General features: G+C 45.0%; 1 protein-coding gene across 7 annotated transcripts in view; it reads right to left on the bottom strand.

Moving 5' to 3' along the window:
- Window positions 1-16528, bottom strand: part of NMT2 (N-myristoyltransferase 2) — a 68570-nt gene that overhangs the window by 17756 nt on the left and 34286 nt on the right. For 3 of the 7 annotated variants that reach the window (XM_041766624.1, XM_041766622.1, XM_041766627.1), the window contains exons 2-9: window positions 11989-12124; window positions 11484-11526; window positions 7565-7709; window positions 4366-4484; window positions 4178-4269; window positions 3920-4036; window positions 2508-2678; window positions 1260-1368 (exon numbers count right to left, since the gene is read on the bottom strand). In XM_041766624.1, the coding sequence (XP_041622558.1) occupies window positions 1260-1368; window positions 2508-2678; window positions 3920-4036; window positions 4178-4269; window positions 4366-4484; window positions 7565-7709; window positions 11484-11526; window positions 11989-12124 (932 nt within the window). The remainder of the gene's footprint in view (window positions 1-1259; window positions 1369-2507; window positions 2679-3919; window positions 4037-4177; window positions 4270-4365; window positions 4485-7564; window positions 7710-11483; window positions 11527-11988; window positions 12125-16528) is intronic. The other 4 variants (XM_041766623.1, XM_041766628.1, XM_041766629.1 and 1 more) reach the window with 2 other exon arrangements.

Raw genomic sequence — 16528 nt, 5'->3', positions numbered from 1 at the left:
AAGTGTTCAGATGAGACCTAGCCCCTGTGGATACTTTGATGGCAACGTCATGAGAGACCCCTGGGGCAGAGGCCCCAGGCAAGCTAGGCTTCGATTCCTGACCCATAGAACTTGAGAGATAACAAACGTGTGTTTTAAACCACTAAATTTGCCGTAATCTGTCACACAGCAATAGATTAACTAATACACCATCTAAGCCTCAAATAAAAGCAACACTGGTAAACACCTTTAGCTATTCCCCTTTAAGAGACAACTTATCATGTTGGGAATCTGCCAGTTTAAAAAGGTAATTTTTTGTAGGGTGCGCCTGGGTGGCTTAGTTGGATAAGCATCTGCCTTTGGCTCAGGTTCTGGGATCCAGCCCTGCATCAGGCTCCCTGCAGAGGGGAGTCTGTTTCTCCCTCTCCCTTTCCCTCTGCCTCTCCCCCTGGCTCATGCTGTCTCTCTAATAAATAAATAAAAACTTTAATGAAAAGATATAGCAGCACCTGGGTGGATCAGCTGACTAAGCATCTGCCTTCAGCCTAGGTCATAATCTCAAGGTCCTGGGATCAAACCCTAGTTCAGGCTCCCTGCTCAGCAGGGAGTCTGCTTCTCCCTTTCCTTCTGCCCCTTCCCTCCATTCATGTTCTCTCTCAAATAAATAAAATCTTTTAAAAAGACATATATTTTAAAAGATTTCTTTATTTACTTAAGAGAGGAGGTAGGAGAGGCAGAAGGAGAATCTTTCAAGCGGACTTCCCACTGAGCATAGCCTGATGCAGAGCTTGATCCCATGACCCTGATATCACGACCTGAGATGAAACCACGGGTTGGATGCTTAACCAACTGAGCCTCTCAGGTCCCTCTGAAAAGATGACAATTTAATGAGACCTTATTTCCCCTCCTGGGTCTCTCCTCTAAGCCTATTCCTTAGTTCCTCTGCGTTAAGATAGCATGTGAAGCCTCAATTCTTTTTCCTTTTTATATAACAAATGGTAAATACTCAAAATTTTAAAACTTCCATGTCTTGAGCTCAATCCCATCCAACCATAAACTGAAGACTTAAAAAACTCTTAAAAAAAAAACAAACAAAACCCAACACCTGGTTGTTAAATGAGCTCCCCTATTTTTCCCAGCCCAGAGCTCTAAAAAGCTACATATTCACCTTCTCAAAATACATGAGCCAGTTTTTAAGACTCTTGCCAATAATTCTTTTCTACATTAAAAGCTTCAGTTAAGGTTATAGCTTCGAAAAGCTGCAGAACATTCTTACTTACATCTGGAAGTCTATAGAGCTTCATGGTTCTCTGTAAAGTCATATTTCTACTCAAGTGAGAAAATTTCACTTCTACCAATTTTCTGGGGTTTAGTGATCGATGCCAGTATCTGGAATACAAAAAAGGTATTAAAATCTGATTGGCTTCTAATCCTATCAGTTTTTAGTCTTTGTCTCAGCTCAGCCGTATAGAGGATTTAATGTACACTCAAGCCACCCCTGGTACTGGACGCTGGCCCACTTCTTGTATAATTATTTTATCAGCTGTTTTTTACATCTAAAATATGTCCTTCTTTCCTGGTTATGTTCCTTTGTAGTCTGTGACCTTTCATCTCTTTCAGTAAAGAGCAATCATAAAATTGCAAAATAAAGTTAAAAATGCCCAGTATGCAAGTATTTAATGACCACTGCTGATTCTATAGAAAGCAAACCAAAAAGTTTAAAAACATGAAACCATCCCCTCCCCACCCCCCAAAATTAGGAGCCATCGGTTTTATATAACGCATACCAGAGAAAACAACTTTTTGAGAAACTACCTTGAATTTCTTAAGCGATTCCAGCTTGGATACTAGGATGATTTGTATTAAAACCCACCTGCAAAGTCTTATTCAAGTTATTTATGAATAATTTAATAGGAGATAGTTGTTTTACAGTTTTACCTCTTATAACTATGTTGGGCGAAAGTTTCATCTTATTTGAGTCCAAAGAATCAAGAGAGACAAACTCTGAGGCTTTACAAACAGGTTAGTCCTGGGACAAATCCGATAAACCATTTTCTCCCTGGATTAACCTTTGAAAGCTTGATAAGAACAGATGAAATCATAAAAACAGAGCTTAAGCCTTTTCTTACACTTAGCAAACAAGCTTGTTTGGGCTTTTCAGCCAGTGTTTATCAAGCATTTGGAATAGCTCCCTGACAGCCCTGCAGAGTGCGGGATATATCCAAGTGCTTGGGAGCAAAGAAAATGCGAGCATGCTGGACGTTTCAAGACCATAGTTCCCTGGGCTCCCCAAGGTACAGGCAACGCTGGTCTTTCCAAGGAAAGAGACACAGAAACACAGAATCAGCATCATTAGCAGGAAGATGTTAGAACACGGGTTGCAGTGGTTCTTGGGTCTGGCCTCCACCTCTGCTACCACACCAACGACATAATAAGGTAAGCCCAAATCCCCGAGTTACACATGAGAATAACACTGGTAGCAACACAGCAGGGAGATAAGATCTGAGGCAAGCATGTGGTGGTGTTACCTGCACGTGGCCACCGGCTTAGGAAGAACCACACCGGCTGTATAAACAGCCTGAAAAATCCCTTCCAGGTTCACTCTTCTGGTTATTTCTCGAATTAACACTGGGGCTACCCGTTTTGACCTCAATTTCTTGTGAACACAAAGAAAGTTGATTTCTACCATCTTCTTTACACTAAGAAAGATGACAAAAATCGGAGTGAATGCAGGATGAAACCATTTTAAAAAATAAGACAACACCCATAAAATTTCAAAGAATAAGAAACTGAGGGACTCCTTTCAACACAATATTTAACAAAAACAGCCCATCATTTAGACATTTCACAAGTTCAGGTAGATATGCTAGTCCCCAAATCCCCTGCCAAAATGATTACAACTCTAGGCCATGGAGACCCAAACCCCTTGTTCTAAAAACATTTAAGACTTTGTTTTGGTACGTTTTCACTTTAGAAAATGGGTAAGATGTGCCTCAAAGTTTCTACATCTGTTTTTTTTCCCTGTAATGTATGCAATTAGAACAATAACTGGGTCAGCCATCTGCACAATCTGGTTAGATGTTTCTTTTGGACTATGATGCAATCTCTAGGATCCCTGAGAGGTGCTTTGACCACAGGAAAGCAGGTGTTTCTCTGAGCTGCGGTAAATGTTCCAGAGCTTCAAAGTCTGTTCCCTGCTCTGGTCTCAGATATGCAAGCATTCCATGTGGCACAGAGATCCCTTGACATCAAATGTTTTTTAGCAGCAAAGAAACTCACTCAATATACAGAAAGGTAAACAGCCCTACTATGCATTAGATCTCTGACTTTCTGGGAGCAAAAATGCAAGAAAGCTGTCCTATGGATCAAAAGATTTTTTTAAAAAAATCTCTCCTAAAATCTTTTAAGGTAATTTTTTTCTATATAAATACATCTGAAATACCTACTACGGCTTTCTTTATCTTGATACATATGTACACACAAGTATGTAAAATTCATCTTGTGTGGGACACCTGGGTGGCTCAATAGGTTAAGCATCTGCCTTCCGTTGGGGTCATGATCCTGCAGTGGGCTCCCTGCTCAGCAGGGAGTCTTTTTCTCCCTCTGCCTCTCCCCTAGCTTACCTGCTTTCTCTCTCAAATAAATAGGTAAAATCTTAAAAAAAAAAACAAGCGTCTGTGTGTGTGTGCATTTATGAGCTACAGCTATCCTCTTTTGTTGTTCACAGTCCAATTTTTAAAAATTAAATCAACCTTATTTTTTAGAGCAATTTTAGATTTAGTAAAACAAAGCAGAAAGGAGAGTTCCCTTAGACCCCTCCCCCCCATACAACCTCCCTCACTATGAACAATCTGAGTAAGTCACTTTAAAAGCCCACTGTAACTGCAATTCTTGGAAAAGCAACACATCGAAACTGACACGGACAAGCTTTAATAGGCACCTGTCATAAATCCGAATGTTGGCGGGGATGGCACTTATGAACCCTACTAGCTTCTTGTTCGAAGACACTCTGACCCCACAGTGCCACTGAAGGAGCCAGCCTGGGGGACGCAGCGCCCTGAGGTCAACGCAGGCAAGGAAGACAGGTGCAGGTTAGTGTCCAGGAACCCAGGGAGAGCCCAAGGCACGCCACCCTGCCACTGCCCGCACCCAGGGCACCCCCTGCCCCCCACTCCCCCCGGCGTCCGGCCAGACTCACCACAGCAGGAACTCGGGTGAGTAGTCAAACCGGAACACGCTCTCCTCGTCTTCCACGTAATTCTCATTTAACAGCGTGTACAACTCCTTGAGCTACAAGACCAAGCAAGTGTCCTGTCTACAGTGCTCGCCACCCACTTGGAAGCAATTTGTGCCATGGCAGGTGTCGAACCGAGGAGCGTTACTCACCACGTCGGCGTTGCCCAAGTCTAGGGTGTCCCACATAAAACCCTGGGGCAGGGAATAGGGCTCCTGGCGCACGTGGTCTTTATCTGCTTCGATCGCCCCGTGGGACGTGATGACTTCGTCTGCGGCGGGGCAGAGGAGAGAACGAACGAACATTCAACTATAGTGTATTCCGATGGCCAAAGTGGTCCGATACAGAGAACGACATCATTTCTAGGGCCCTGGGGTTTCACCACTGTTTCAGCTCCTTCCGGAGTGAGACCGGTAGTGGAGAGGAGCTGCCATCTCACCAATTAGAGGGAGAAATCCTTTCTCCTGCAATGACAGGGTGTGTACTACTACGACATGCCAGGGATAGTCTCAACCCCTAAGTGACAGATCCATGGCGCTGCACCACAGCGGACAGCGTGGGTCTGATGACCGCCTGGAGATGGGCTCTCTTCTTACTCTGCATTTCAAACACCTGGGGGTGGGGGGTGACAAGGTGACCTCTGACCCCACCCTGCAAAACCTAGAACTTATTTCAGGACTGTTGACTTCTCTCCACAGGGGCTGCTGGCAGTCCAGCTGAAAACATCAGCGTCTCGTGGTTTCCACGAGGGTGCCCTTTCCAGATCCTTCCCCACTGCCTCCCAGTGTGACTGGGATAGAACCCAGGCCCTGCCTGGCCTTGTTCTCTGGGTTCATCCACACTGGCCCCAGCTCATGGCATCTGGGGGTTCCCTCTGCTCTTAGAGCGGGGGGCTCCCCCGCTCTCCACGTGGTGGGCCGCTTGAGGGTTTGCAGACAGAAGCTTACACATCACTTTCCCACAGCATCCTTCCCTGACTCAAGCTTTTTCCTACCTGGAGGAGGCCCTCCCTCCATCCCCGCCTGGCCACTGTCTTCATCCTACTTTCCTACTTTCCCATCACTGTTCCCCTGGCACGCTCCCCAGCGCCTGGCATTTAACAACAGATACTCAACACTGATCTGCTATTACTCAGCCATAAAAAAGAATGAAGTCTTGCCATTGGCGACCACATGGATGGACTTTGAAGACAGTACAGGAAGTGAAATAAGTCAGAGAGAGAAAGATAAATACTGTATGAGTTCACTTACATGTGGAATCTAAAAAAACAAAAATTCTGAATTTCTAGACACAGAGAACAGACTGGCAGTTGGCAGGGGGCAGGGGTGGGAGCGTGAAATAAGTCAAGAGGATCAAAAGGCAGAAACTTTCAGTTATAAAGCAAGTAAGTTCAGGGGATGTAAACACAGCATGATGATTATAGTTAATAATACTGCATTGCATATTTGAAAGCTGCTAAGACAGGAGATCTTAAAAGTCCTTATTACAAGAAAAAAAAATCTGTAACTAGGTGTGGTGAGGGATGGTTAGTAGACCTCCCGTGGGGGTCATTTGACAATGTACACAAATGTGGTATCATTCTGTTTGACCCCTGAAGCTAATATGTTGCTAAATGACAATGACACCCCAAAGGATAAATAAACAGAACCAGGAGGAAAAAAGGAACAGGGATCTGCTGAATAAATGACCTTCAGGTACAGGTTCTTGGTGGAAGCCACAAGGTCTGCAACAGCTCCGAGGGGTTTCGTTTTCTCTTTCTTTCTTCCCCCTGACTTTGTCACTTCCACTGAAGCAGAAGTTCACTGCCCCTCCACCAGCTCGCTGGTGAGCCAGATTCTCAGCTGTTCCCTTGGAGTTCCTTTCAGGAGATCCCCTCAGAGCCTGGCTACCCACCGGACACTGGGGACAACAGTGGGGGTGGGGTGGGGGGTGAGGGTGGTGGTGGTGGGGGATGCTGCCTCTGCTGCCACCAACCTTGATGCTGCCTTAACTGAGATGCAAACCAGGTGTTCCCCCTGGAACTAGGGGAATCCCACAGGTATTTAGGGAGGGGGCGCCAAAATGTGACGCATGCCCCCTATCTTCCCAAAGACATGTGCTGGTGCCAGCTGGGCTTTCCTGCCCCTGGGGCAGTGACCTAAAAGCCACCAGCAGCTTGCCAAGCATGTGCAGCTAAACCTAATACATTGGATCAATCAACCCTACATCCCTTTAGCTCACTCAATTCAACAGCATTTTAAACCCTGTAAATTCATACTGGAGTCTCCCTCCACTACCGAACACACGTATTTCTAGAGCCTGAAAGAAGAGACAAGTGAGGATAACTGTTTTCCTCTATCTTTCACATTCCCAAGCCCGTGTTTTTTGAAGTTGCATGGGGTGGACATGGCTGGGAGAGGCCTGGTAACTTCAAAAAGTTTGAAAACCATCATTTGAGGGCGCAGACAAGGATCGTTTCCTGATTTTTATGTGATAAAACTGATAATTTGTACATGGCTGGACTATTATTACAAGATCTGGATGACAATCCTTCATCTTACACGTTCTGGAACCCAAACAATCAAGGAGGAAGAACAGCCAGACAGAGAAATAATTATCATCTATCTTCATATGAGGATAACAGAAAGCAGTAGGTTTTAGCTTTTAATACAGTCATAAACATTTTAGTGCATTTATGGCATCATTTTTTATTGCAACAAGGGAAGAGTTAAATGATGTTTACGGAAACTTATGAGGCAAGAGTCTGAGTGGAAGGTGAGGGACCAGGCCGAGTGCGGAGGGGAGAGGGGAGAGGCCTGATGCCCAGACATCCCTGCACAGAGGAGTCCCCAGGGTGCCCCCAAGGGGCCCCCAAGGTCCCTACTGAACCACAGCTGTTGAGCTGCTAGGAATTAACACCAGCAGTGAGCCTGCAGAATCCTATTGTTAAGCTGCGCCAAAATTTTCCATTTCAATAAGATTTAACAGGGCAAATTTCCTGTATCTTTGAAATAAATCAGATGTGAGACTGCTATAAATTTATGCACAGGAAAAACAATTCTATGAAGCTCAGGACCAAGAGAGGTTCTGAGACTCTGTCTTTTATATATATTTTTAATACAATAATGTTTCAAGAGGGAGAAACTGGATTTTTTTAATAGAAAGAGGAATGAAACTCTAAAGTTGTTTCTACTGAAAGCCAATGTCACTACCCAATATTTATATTTTAAGAAGAAAAACAGGACTTTTGTGTACATTGCTAATCTGCGGTATAAAACAAATTATGTAAGTTAAGTTTCTTTTGTGTTTTTTGTTTGTTTGTTGCTAACCCAGCTGTTTTTGTTGGAGGAGGGGGGAGGCAGAAAAGCTTACTTAATTTGGGTACCGGCTGTGTGTCCCAAAACTGGTATCTGTGTTTGGCAGCCTCATCAATGTTCCTGGCAGGGCCCTGGCATGCGGACAACAGCTCCATTGCTCTCTGGATATCCTGTAACTTCTGCATTGGAATGGTGGGATTCTACAACAGCAAAGACACACAGACACAAAAATGAGGAAGCTGCCACCACTCCCAAACCTGGGGCAGATACACGTGCATCCACCTTGGAGACTACAACACTGAAACACCAACAATCTTCCTCTAAGCCTGGTCAGGACCTCGGGCTCAAGGATGCTAACATAGTAAAACAGAAGCAAACACAGTATGTTAAAGGTAACAACGACTCAGTGGTTTTAATGAGGCTTTGATATAGGTTTTGAGCAATCTGAAGCAAAGCCAACCACCCGGGGCTGCAGGGTCCCACCCATCTGCAGAGGGTCCTCTCCCGCACTAGCCGAGCAACAGAGAGGACTGACATGCATGCATGCATTACTACCAGGTGGCAGCCAGTCAGGCACACCTTTGGTTTCATTGTTGAGATTAATGCCCTGTAGTAGCAATGTGAGGACAGAGGAAAGAACGAGCTAGAATGGAAATAAGGCAGACGAAGGAAATTTTAGTTCATTAAAAAGAAGAAAGAAAAGAAAAGAAAAAAGAAAAGAAAAGGAAAGGAAAAAAGAAAGAAATGTGAATGAGTGCTGAGCTGGGAAGGAAGTTAATCAAGAAAGAAAATCTCTAAGTATGCCTTCCTCCTGGACCACACCCTGCCTCTCCCAGCCCAGATGCTTCTCCAGAGACAAATCTTCCAACTAGAACAAGCAGTTTCTTCCGTTGAGTTTAGATTTTTTGGCAACCACAGCCTGTTTTCCCCACCCTGAGTGTTGGAAACTAACGTTTTTAAGTAAAACATATTCTCAGTCTGGAAAACTGATGATACCTTTCGATTCTCAAGTTCCTTCCTCCAAGCCAATATCCCTCTTATCTCTGCAGATTCTTCAGCTCTTTTTCTTTTCTTTTTTTTTTTGGAAAGTCCCTCAAATGGAAAGTGGGACTACGATACTTGAACCGAGAGAGTAGCACTCAGGGCCGGATTGGAAAATCACAGAGTGTTTTCAGTACACGAAATTATTATTTTAGTATTTTGATGCCACGCAAAGAATGCTCTCCACTGAAGTTCAGAGGTGGTTAACAAGAACTTCAGAGCCCCCCCGTTTTCCTGCATGTCAACATCCCACAGCTACCAAGGAAAGGTATCACTGACCCTGCTGGTTTATTGACAGTAGTTCTGGACTTCTGTTCAACCTTGAATCTGATGTCTGTGGTCTGGAGTCTATCCTTTAACTTGGGAAACTTTACCCATTTGACACAGTACAAAACAGGGCTTATTTCATACAGACCGCCCTGTGTTTGCTCTATTGTTGGGTTTGCTTAGGATCCTTGCCACTAAAATGATTCAAGGATACAAAATGCTGGAGTCTAATCAGAGATGTGTTCATTGTCTTACTGTCTCCATTTATGAGTCTAACAGCATCACCCAGGAGGGTCACAATTTTCTAAGACATTTCTCTTGTATTTCCATAGAGGTCTAAGTCATAGAGGTATGGTTTCAGCTACATATACTGACATAACAAAATACTTTCGCTGTTCCCATTTATTGTATTTTTAGATTTCTCTTGCTCTGGTCTCCTCTGAACCTCCAACATAAGAGTTACTGAATACCAGCAAAATAAAATTTTTTTTTAAATTTTTTTTTTCAAAATAAAATTTATATCCATCTGAACTCTTAACAAGGCAATGCATTAGAAGACCTACAATGTAAAAGGGAACTCTGAATATAGTGTATTTCAGTTAGTAACACTTGAACATGCACCCATTTATCTTTAAAAAGACAAATCTGAACCTACAATGCTTGCACTGAATTTGTTATGGGACAAACAGCATGTTTTCCTTCCTAATGCTGGAGTTAAATTCTTGATCACAAATATACTAAACTCAAGCTATTCTGCGACTACCATGAATCGGCATCTTTATTCCAAAGGAGCCAACTTTATTCCAAAGGATATCCCAACTCCATGAGTGGTATCAGAGTGGTTTCAACTCCACCTAATTAGCCTCACCAGACTGACAAGCAGTCTTTACATAAAATGACCATTCATGATAGATTTGTATCTGAACGCTCACTATTTTAAGTGCTTTCTTGAAGTGGATACAAGTAAGCACAGTTTTCAAATCCATGGTGACAAAGCAGCAAAGGAAAATTCAGCTACGATACGTTCTCAAACCTATCCATTCACCTTCCACAGCAGCACCGCCTGGGGAGAAATGAATTAGTGTTAGGGAAGGTGAGAAGTGTATCAACCCCATGTTAGCTTCCCGCCACTGAATCCCTATATCAGGCACACCTCTTTCCCTCAGTGGAATACTAAACTCCAATTGTACTCTTTACCCTTTATTAACTTTTACATTTAATATCTTGGAAAATGTCCAAGTCCTCCGCCACTAAGAAGTCTAAAAAATCCAGACAAGTATTATCGGACTCCGGTAGTTGAGTGCAGAACAGAGTGTCTTCTAAACACAAACCACTGTGATCTACAGTGTTATCTAGAGCAAGCATCTAGGGAAGGGAAAGAAGCTCCAGTTTTAAAAAATGCAACGGAGGGGCGCCGGGGAGGCTCAGTCGGTTAAGTGTCTGCCTTTGGCTCAGGTCACGATCCTGGGGTCCTGGGATCGAGTCCTGCATTGGGCTCCCTGCTCAGTGGATAGCCTGCTTCTCCCTCTGCCTCCTCCCCTTTGTGATTTTCATGCTGTCTCTCTCCCTCTCTCAAATAAATAAATGAATAAATAAATAATGCACCAGAGAAAGGCCTACGTTAAAACAATTCTGATTTACTGTCAATTAAAAAAGAAAATTTCTCTACCATAGAACGCTAGCAGTTCCTCCTGCCTTGGCTGGCTCTAGTTTCTTGTAAGTACCCAGAAGTAAGGGAAGGGCTCAAAAATCACTAGGGGTGCAGAGTGGGGTACAAGCTGATGGTGATGGTGGAAGCAATAAGGAGGGTCAGAACTACAGAGAAGTGACCCTGCACTTCCCTGATGAAGCGATGCTGAGAAATGGGAAAAATGTCTTGCAAGGTGATGGGTTGCCTTATATGGGTGACCTTGGGAAACAGGTCTGGTGGATAGAGTATTTGTTACCTGAGAGATGAGCTGAAAACCGAGAGGGGAATACCCCGTTTTCTTCTCACTCCCACACAGGTAGTCAGGGAAAATTGGGCAAAGTTAAGTCTCCTCTCAGTGACTCCTGGTCCTTACGTGTAAAACAGTAACAACAGCAAAAACCGCCTGCAAGACTCGCTTCGCGCGAGGCGGTGTACGCTGAGCGTAAGAAACAAATATTTCAACCCCAGGAAACTTGCATAATGGTAACCGCTGCCATAGGTACAAGGGCTTTAGAATAGAAAGATCGTTCAACAGAAAGGATCTAAGTGTCACCTCCCCGTCGCGGATGAGGGCGGCACCCACACAGCTCAGGAGCTGCGGGGCCGTGATGGAGCCCCCGCTCCCCGGGCCACTCTCTGGCCCTCCGGCCACACCACCACCTCCAGGACAAGGGCCGTGGGACTGCAACCAGCAAAATCATCTGTGCTTCCTTTCAACACACTTCTGATTCTGCCCTTTCACCCTCTGAGTTTCCTGCCTCCAGAGGGCTCAAGTGGCCTCCTGCGGCTGGCACTCAAGGCCTGTGTTCCCAGCCAGGGTGGCCGGGGCACCTGCCATCAGCCCCCCGGAGCCCCTGCAGGTTCGGTCCTGGCTGGGGATGTCTCCGGGGGAGGGGGGGGCTGTCGGGAGCCACTTCCCACCCTGGGCAATGGAATTTAAGAATGGCCACTGAGGATTCAAAGTCGGAAGACTTACCCGTGGCTGCTCCCGCTGAAATCTGCTGCCAGATGGTGTTGTGCTATTCAGATAATTAGACAGACACCCAGAAAAATTAAAATGTGAATATCTTCTGAACTAAAAGTAATTACATATTAAGTGTAACTTCAAAAAAAAAAAAAACAACAAAACAAAACACGACAAGACACACCTAACAAACTCACGCTGAGACTTAACTTCTAGCACTACAATCTACATGCTAATTTGCTCTGAGCAAAAGGAAAACTGCAGCCCGCAGCCACACACACACACACACACACACACACACACACACACACACACTAACACAGTCTGTACCTCTTGGTCATTTAGGTACCCACACCAGCGCCAGGAAGGCTGTGAAGCCTCCGGTGACGACTGTCATCTAGCGCGCACTCAGGGCACAACCCTAACGCCCCTCTGGTCCCGCAGGGCGCGGGGTGGCACAGTCCGCCTCTCATGTGCCTGAAACACCGCAGGGGGTAAAATAAAACTGGGGTCTCACTTTTGAAGGCTGCTGGATTTTGATCTCCTGGGAATCAGAAGCCGAGTCGGACTTGGTGCCTCCGGAGTTTGGTTTCTCCTTTTTTCTCTTCTGTTTCTTCTTTTTCTTCTTGGCACCCAAATCCCCTCCAGGACTTCTGTTAGGAGAGTTACAGAGGATCAAACAAGAACGAAAAATCATTATATAAAATTAGTCATTGAGAAGAATGTGAATTATACCCAGGAGGGGGGGAAAAACAAAACAAAACTGTGTTAGGATGCCTGATATTGTGATTTCTAAGAAGCATACATATTTGATCATTCAGATGACCCTCATACATATTTCCTAAGCGACAAGAGCTTAAAAATGTCTTATGTTAATGATGTGACTTTTGGAAAGTGCCTATGGATGGGAGCTGGTTGCTTGTGGTGCCAGCCTTGTGATCAGAGGGTTGGAAATTCCAGTCCCGGCCCCCAACATCCAGGGAGGAGAGGGGAGCAGCAGGATGTCTGATGGTTTAATGAGTCCTGCCTACAGAACGCAGCCTCTATAAAACCCCAAAAAAGACAGGGTTCAGGGAGCTTATGGGTTAGTGAAGCCGTAGAGATTCGGGGGGAGTGGTGCGCCCAGAGAGCATGGAGACTCTGCGTCCTTTCCCCACACCTGGGCCTGAGCATCTCTTCCACTTGGCCGGTCCTGAGACCTCTCCTTTTAGGATAAACCTGTCATCTAGTAAATAAAATGTTTCTATCCCTTCTGTGAGCTGTTCCAGCAAATTAGTGGAATCTGAGCAAGGGGTCTTGGGAACCTCTGATTTATAGCCAGTCGGTCAGAAGTGCAGGGGACTGATTGGGTTTGAGGCTGGCATCTGAAGTGGGGGGCAGTGTGGGGTGTGTACAATCCTGTAGGACTGAACCCCTACCTCAAGGAATCTGATGCTACCTCCAGGATGGAGTTAAATGAGAATTCTGCTAGTGTCATGTAGGAAGCCCCCCCCGCTCCACATGCACATGATGGGATCAGATCCAGAAACTCAAAACAGGATGTAAGGTGGGAAATGAAAGTTAGTCAGATGAGAGTTACCAGGACAAGGAAGTAGGAAGAATTATTAGTCTCCACTCAGCCATACTGCAGCTGCTTACATATCATCCGAGCAGGGAAACTGTAGCTAGAAACCATATTTTATAATGGAAGTCAAAGAGCTTTCACACTTAACCACAGTGCCGCTAACCTACTTTCCAGTCAGCCTTCTAAGGGAGAGCTACGTGTTGTGAAAAACTCCATTATAAACATCTCTTGGGTGCAACAAACCACTCATCTCAACATCACAGAACCGAAGAAACCGCTTCTCCGTAGAAGGGGAAATTTTCCTTGGTAAAGAATTTAGCAAGAGGAATTAATAGTAAGAAATTCCACATGAAGAAAATGTCCACTGGTAAAACATTTCTGTCTGGAACTCTTGTCCTCTTATGACTGTCACCTCCTGAAACAGCGGAAGAGACACAAGGAGATGTACCATTTTCAGTTACTTGGGTCTAGGCTACCACAGGGCTCCCAGCAGGTAAGGTGAGGTTCCGAGCTGGTTACGGCACTACGGCCTGTCTGGAGGGTGAAGTGATGGAAACGATCAGTTCCATTCTGTTGTCCTCAAATGGCTGTATCTGCTGCTACCTACTTTCCCTCTTGACTTTTTTACCTAATTTTCAAATATATCTGCATCATACAAGACACACAAGATATGTATTAATAGCCTTGTGACATTTGTCCCTCAAAGGCAACCAATGGGTTTTCTGGTACATATTCTTCCAAAACTGTCTTTCTTCTCTTAGCACGCCTTCATTTTCACTGTAAGTTTTAAACAAAAACGGAATCTTAAACATACCATTCGCCAACTTGCTTTTTTTTTCACCTTCCACTTAACAAGGCGTCTTAAGACTTCTTCCCATGTCAGGATATATTGAGCTACCTCATTTCTTCTTAGCAGCTAGAGTGCATTCCACTGTGTAAATATAACGTATTTAACCATTCCTATATTAAAAACTGCTGCGGCAGGGGCGCCCAGGTGGCTTAGTTGGTGAAGCATCTGTCTTTGGCTCCGGTCATGATCCCGGGGCTCTGGGATCGAGCCCCACATCAGGCTCCCTGCTCAGCTGGGAGTCTGCTTCTCCCTCTCCCTCTGCAGCTCCCCCACTTGTGCTCGCTCTCATGCTCTCTCCCTCTCAAATAAAGAAATGAAACCTTTTTTTTTTAATGCTGAAAAAAAAAAAGTACAGTACTTATATCTTTAAGCATTCATGCCAGTATGTCCAAAGGTGGAAATGCTAGGTCAAAGGGCACCCATGTTTTTACTTTTAGTAGATAATTAAGATTGTTTTACTAAATACTGTGCCAGTATCCACTCTAGCAACAGTATGTCAGTTTCTGGTTCTGCATGTAAGCAGCTTAGAAATCACCACTCCATCTTAACTGAAAAATCAACAATTCCTCTTGGATCCATGAGAAAGGCAAGGACACAGGACAAACTAAGATTGGACAGATAGGTGAATACAGGGCATTGCTGCTTCCCGGAGCAAAGTCTCAGGAATGCAGAGTGGAACTCAGGTAAGAAAACCAGAGGTGGGGGCGCCTGGGTGGCTCAGTCGCTTAAGCATCTGCCTTTGGCTCAGGTCATGGTCTCAGGGTCCTGGGGTTGAGTCCTGCGTCGTTCGTTGGGCTCACTGCTCTGCGGGGGCGTGTGTGTGTGGGGTGTCTTGCCTCTCCCTCTCTCTCAAATAAATAAAATGTTAAACAAACAAAATCAGATGTGTAACTGCCCAACTGCTGGGGCCTGCATGTGGACCAGAGACCCAGTCACAGGGATCTCCCACACTTTCATGAGTTTTACCTCTAGGAGCTCTCAGGTTCTGAGAACAAACATCAGACAACAATCCCCCCCATGCTTCTGGCAGTGGGAGGGAAAGAGGGGAAGACAGTGGGCTGGGTTTGATATTTTCCCATGTCACTTAGTCTCTGGTTGACTAGTTTCTTCTGGGGGCCAGGCCTTGTTGAGAACACAGTGCTCCCACTGTAGCGTCCTGTGTCACACAAGAGGGTAGGAGAAGATTCAGGAAAACACAAACGAGTTCACAGCCCAGAGGCACAGACTCACTAGGAGCTGGGAGGGGCCCAAAGGCAGGACTGTGGAATCCCCTGGCCCTCACCTCACCTCCATGCTACTGCAGGCCCCCCAGAGCAGTTCTGCTCACCTGGTAGCTGACATCTGGCTACCCAGAAAAAATTACAAGGCATACTGAGAGGCCAAAAACACACTTGGGAAAAAAAAAAAAAAAAAAGACCAAGCACAGGAGTCAGACAGGGCAGGGATACTGGAATTCTCAGACCAGGAATTCAAAACAGCTATGATTAATATGTGGAAGTGTCAAAGGAACAAAGGAGACAGCATGCAAGGGTCAACAACATTAACAAAGAGATAAAAACCTGAGAAAGAACCAGAAAGAAATGATAGAAATAAAAGGCACAGTAAGAGAAATGAAGAGTGCCTCTGATGGGCTTATTAGGGGACTGGGCATGACTGAGGAAAGAATCTCTGAACTCGAAGATACAGCAATAGAAACCTTAACAGGGGGTGCCTGGGTGGCTCAGTGGTTGAGCATCCACCCACGGCTCAGGGTGTGACCCTGGGGTCCTGGGATTGGAGTCCCACATCAGGCTCCCTGCAGGGAGCCTGCTTTTCCCCCTCTGCCTGTGTCTCTGCCTCTCTCTGTGTGTCTTTCATGAATGAATAAATACAATCTTCAAAAAAAAAACCCAAAACAAAACAATACAGAAAAAAAGCTCAACGGAAATTTCCAAAAGCAGGGCACCGGGGGGCTCGGTTGGTGAAGCGCCCATCTCTTGATTTTGGCTCAGGTGACGATCTCAGGGTCATAGGATAGCACCCCATGCTGGGCTTCCCCTACCCCCACTCTCACAGGCAAGTATGCACTCTATCTAAAAAACAAACAAAAACAGGAACAAAAAAAAGGAACCTCAAGAAGTGAAAAGCCATGAGAACAAAGCCTGATGAAGTAGAAAAGAATATCCAAAGGCTGTGGGATAACTAACTACAAAAGGTGTGACACATGCGTGATGGGAATACCAGAAACAGAAGGAAGAAAGAAGGAACATAAAAAAAATATCTGGAAGAGTCACGACTGAGAATTTCCCCCAATTAATGTCAGACACCAAACCACAGATCCAGGAAGCTCAGAAGACACTGGACAGGATATGTGCCAAAACACACTAGCTTCGGCATTGGCACATCCTTTTCAAACTACAGAAAATCAGAGATTTGAAAAAGAAAAAAATCCTGAAAGCCAGAGGCAAAATACACCTTTTTTCCTATCAAGGAACAAAGAACAGTAAATAAATGGGAATGTAATTTCCCAACTTCTCTGCCAATACTGAAATATTAACACTCTTATTCACCTTTGACAGTCTTAAAAAAAAAAAGATTTTATTTGAGAAAGAGAGAAAGAGCAGGAGCAGAGGGAGGGTCGAGGGAGAGTGAGAAGCACACTCC

Source organism: Vulpes lagopus, chromosome 8, assembly GCF_018345385.1.
Source record: "Vulpes lagopus strain Blue_001 chromosome 8, ASM1834538v1, whole genome shotgun sequence".
Taxonomy (NCBI): Eukaryota; Metazoa; Chordata; class Mammalia; order Carnivora; family Canidae; genus Vulpes; species Vulpes lagopus.
The sequence above is the reverse complement of the archived record's forward strand: the minus strand, read 5'-3'. Positions and strand labels throughout refer to the sequence as shown.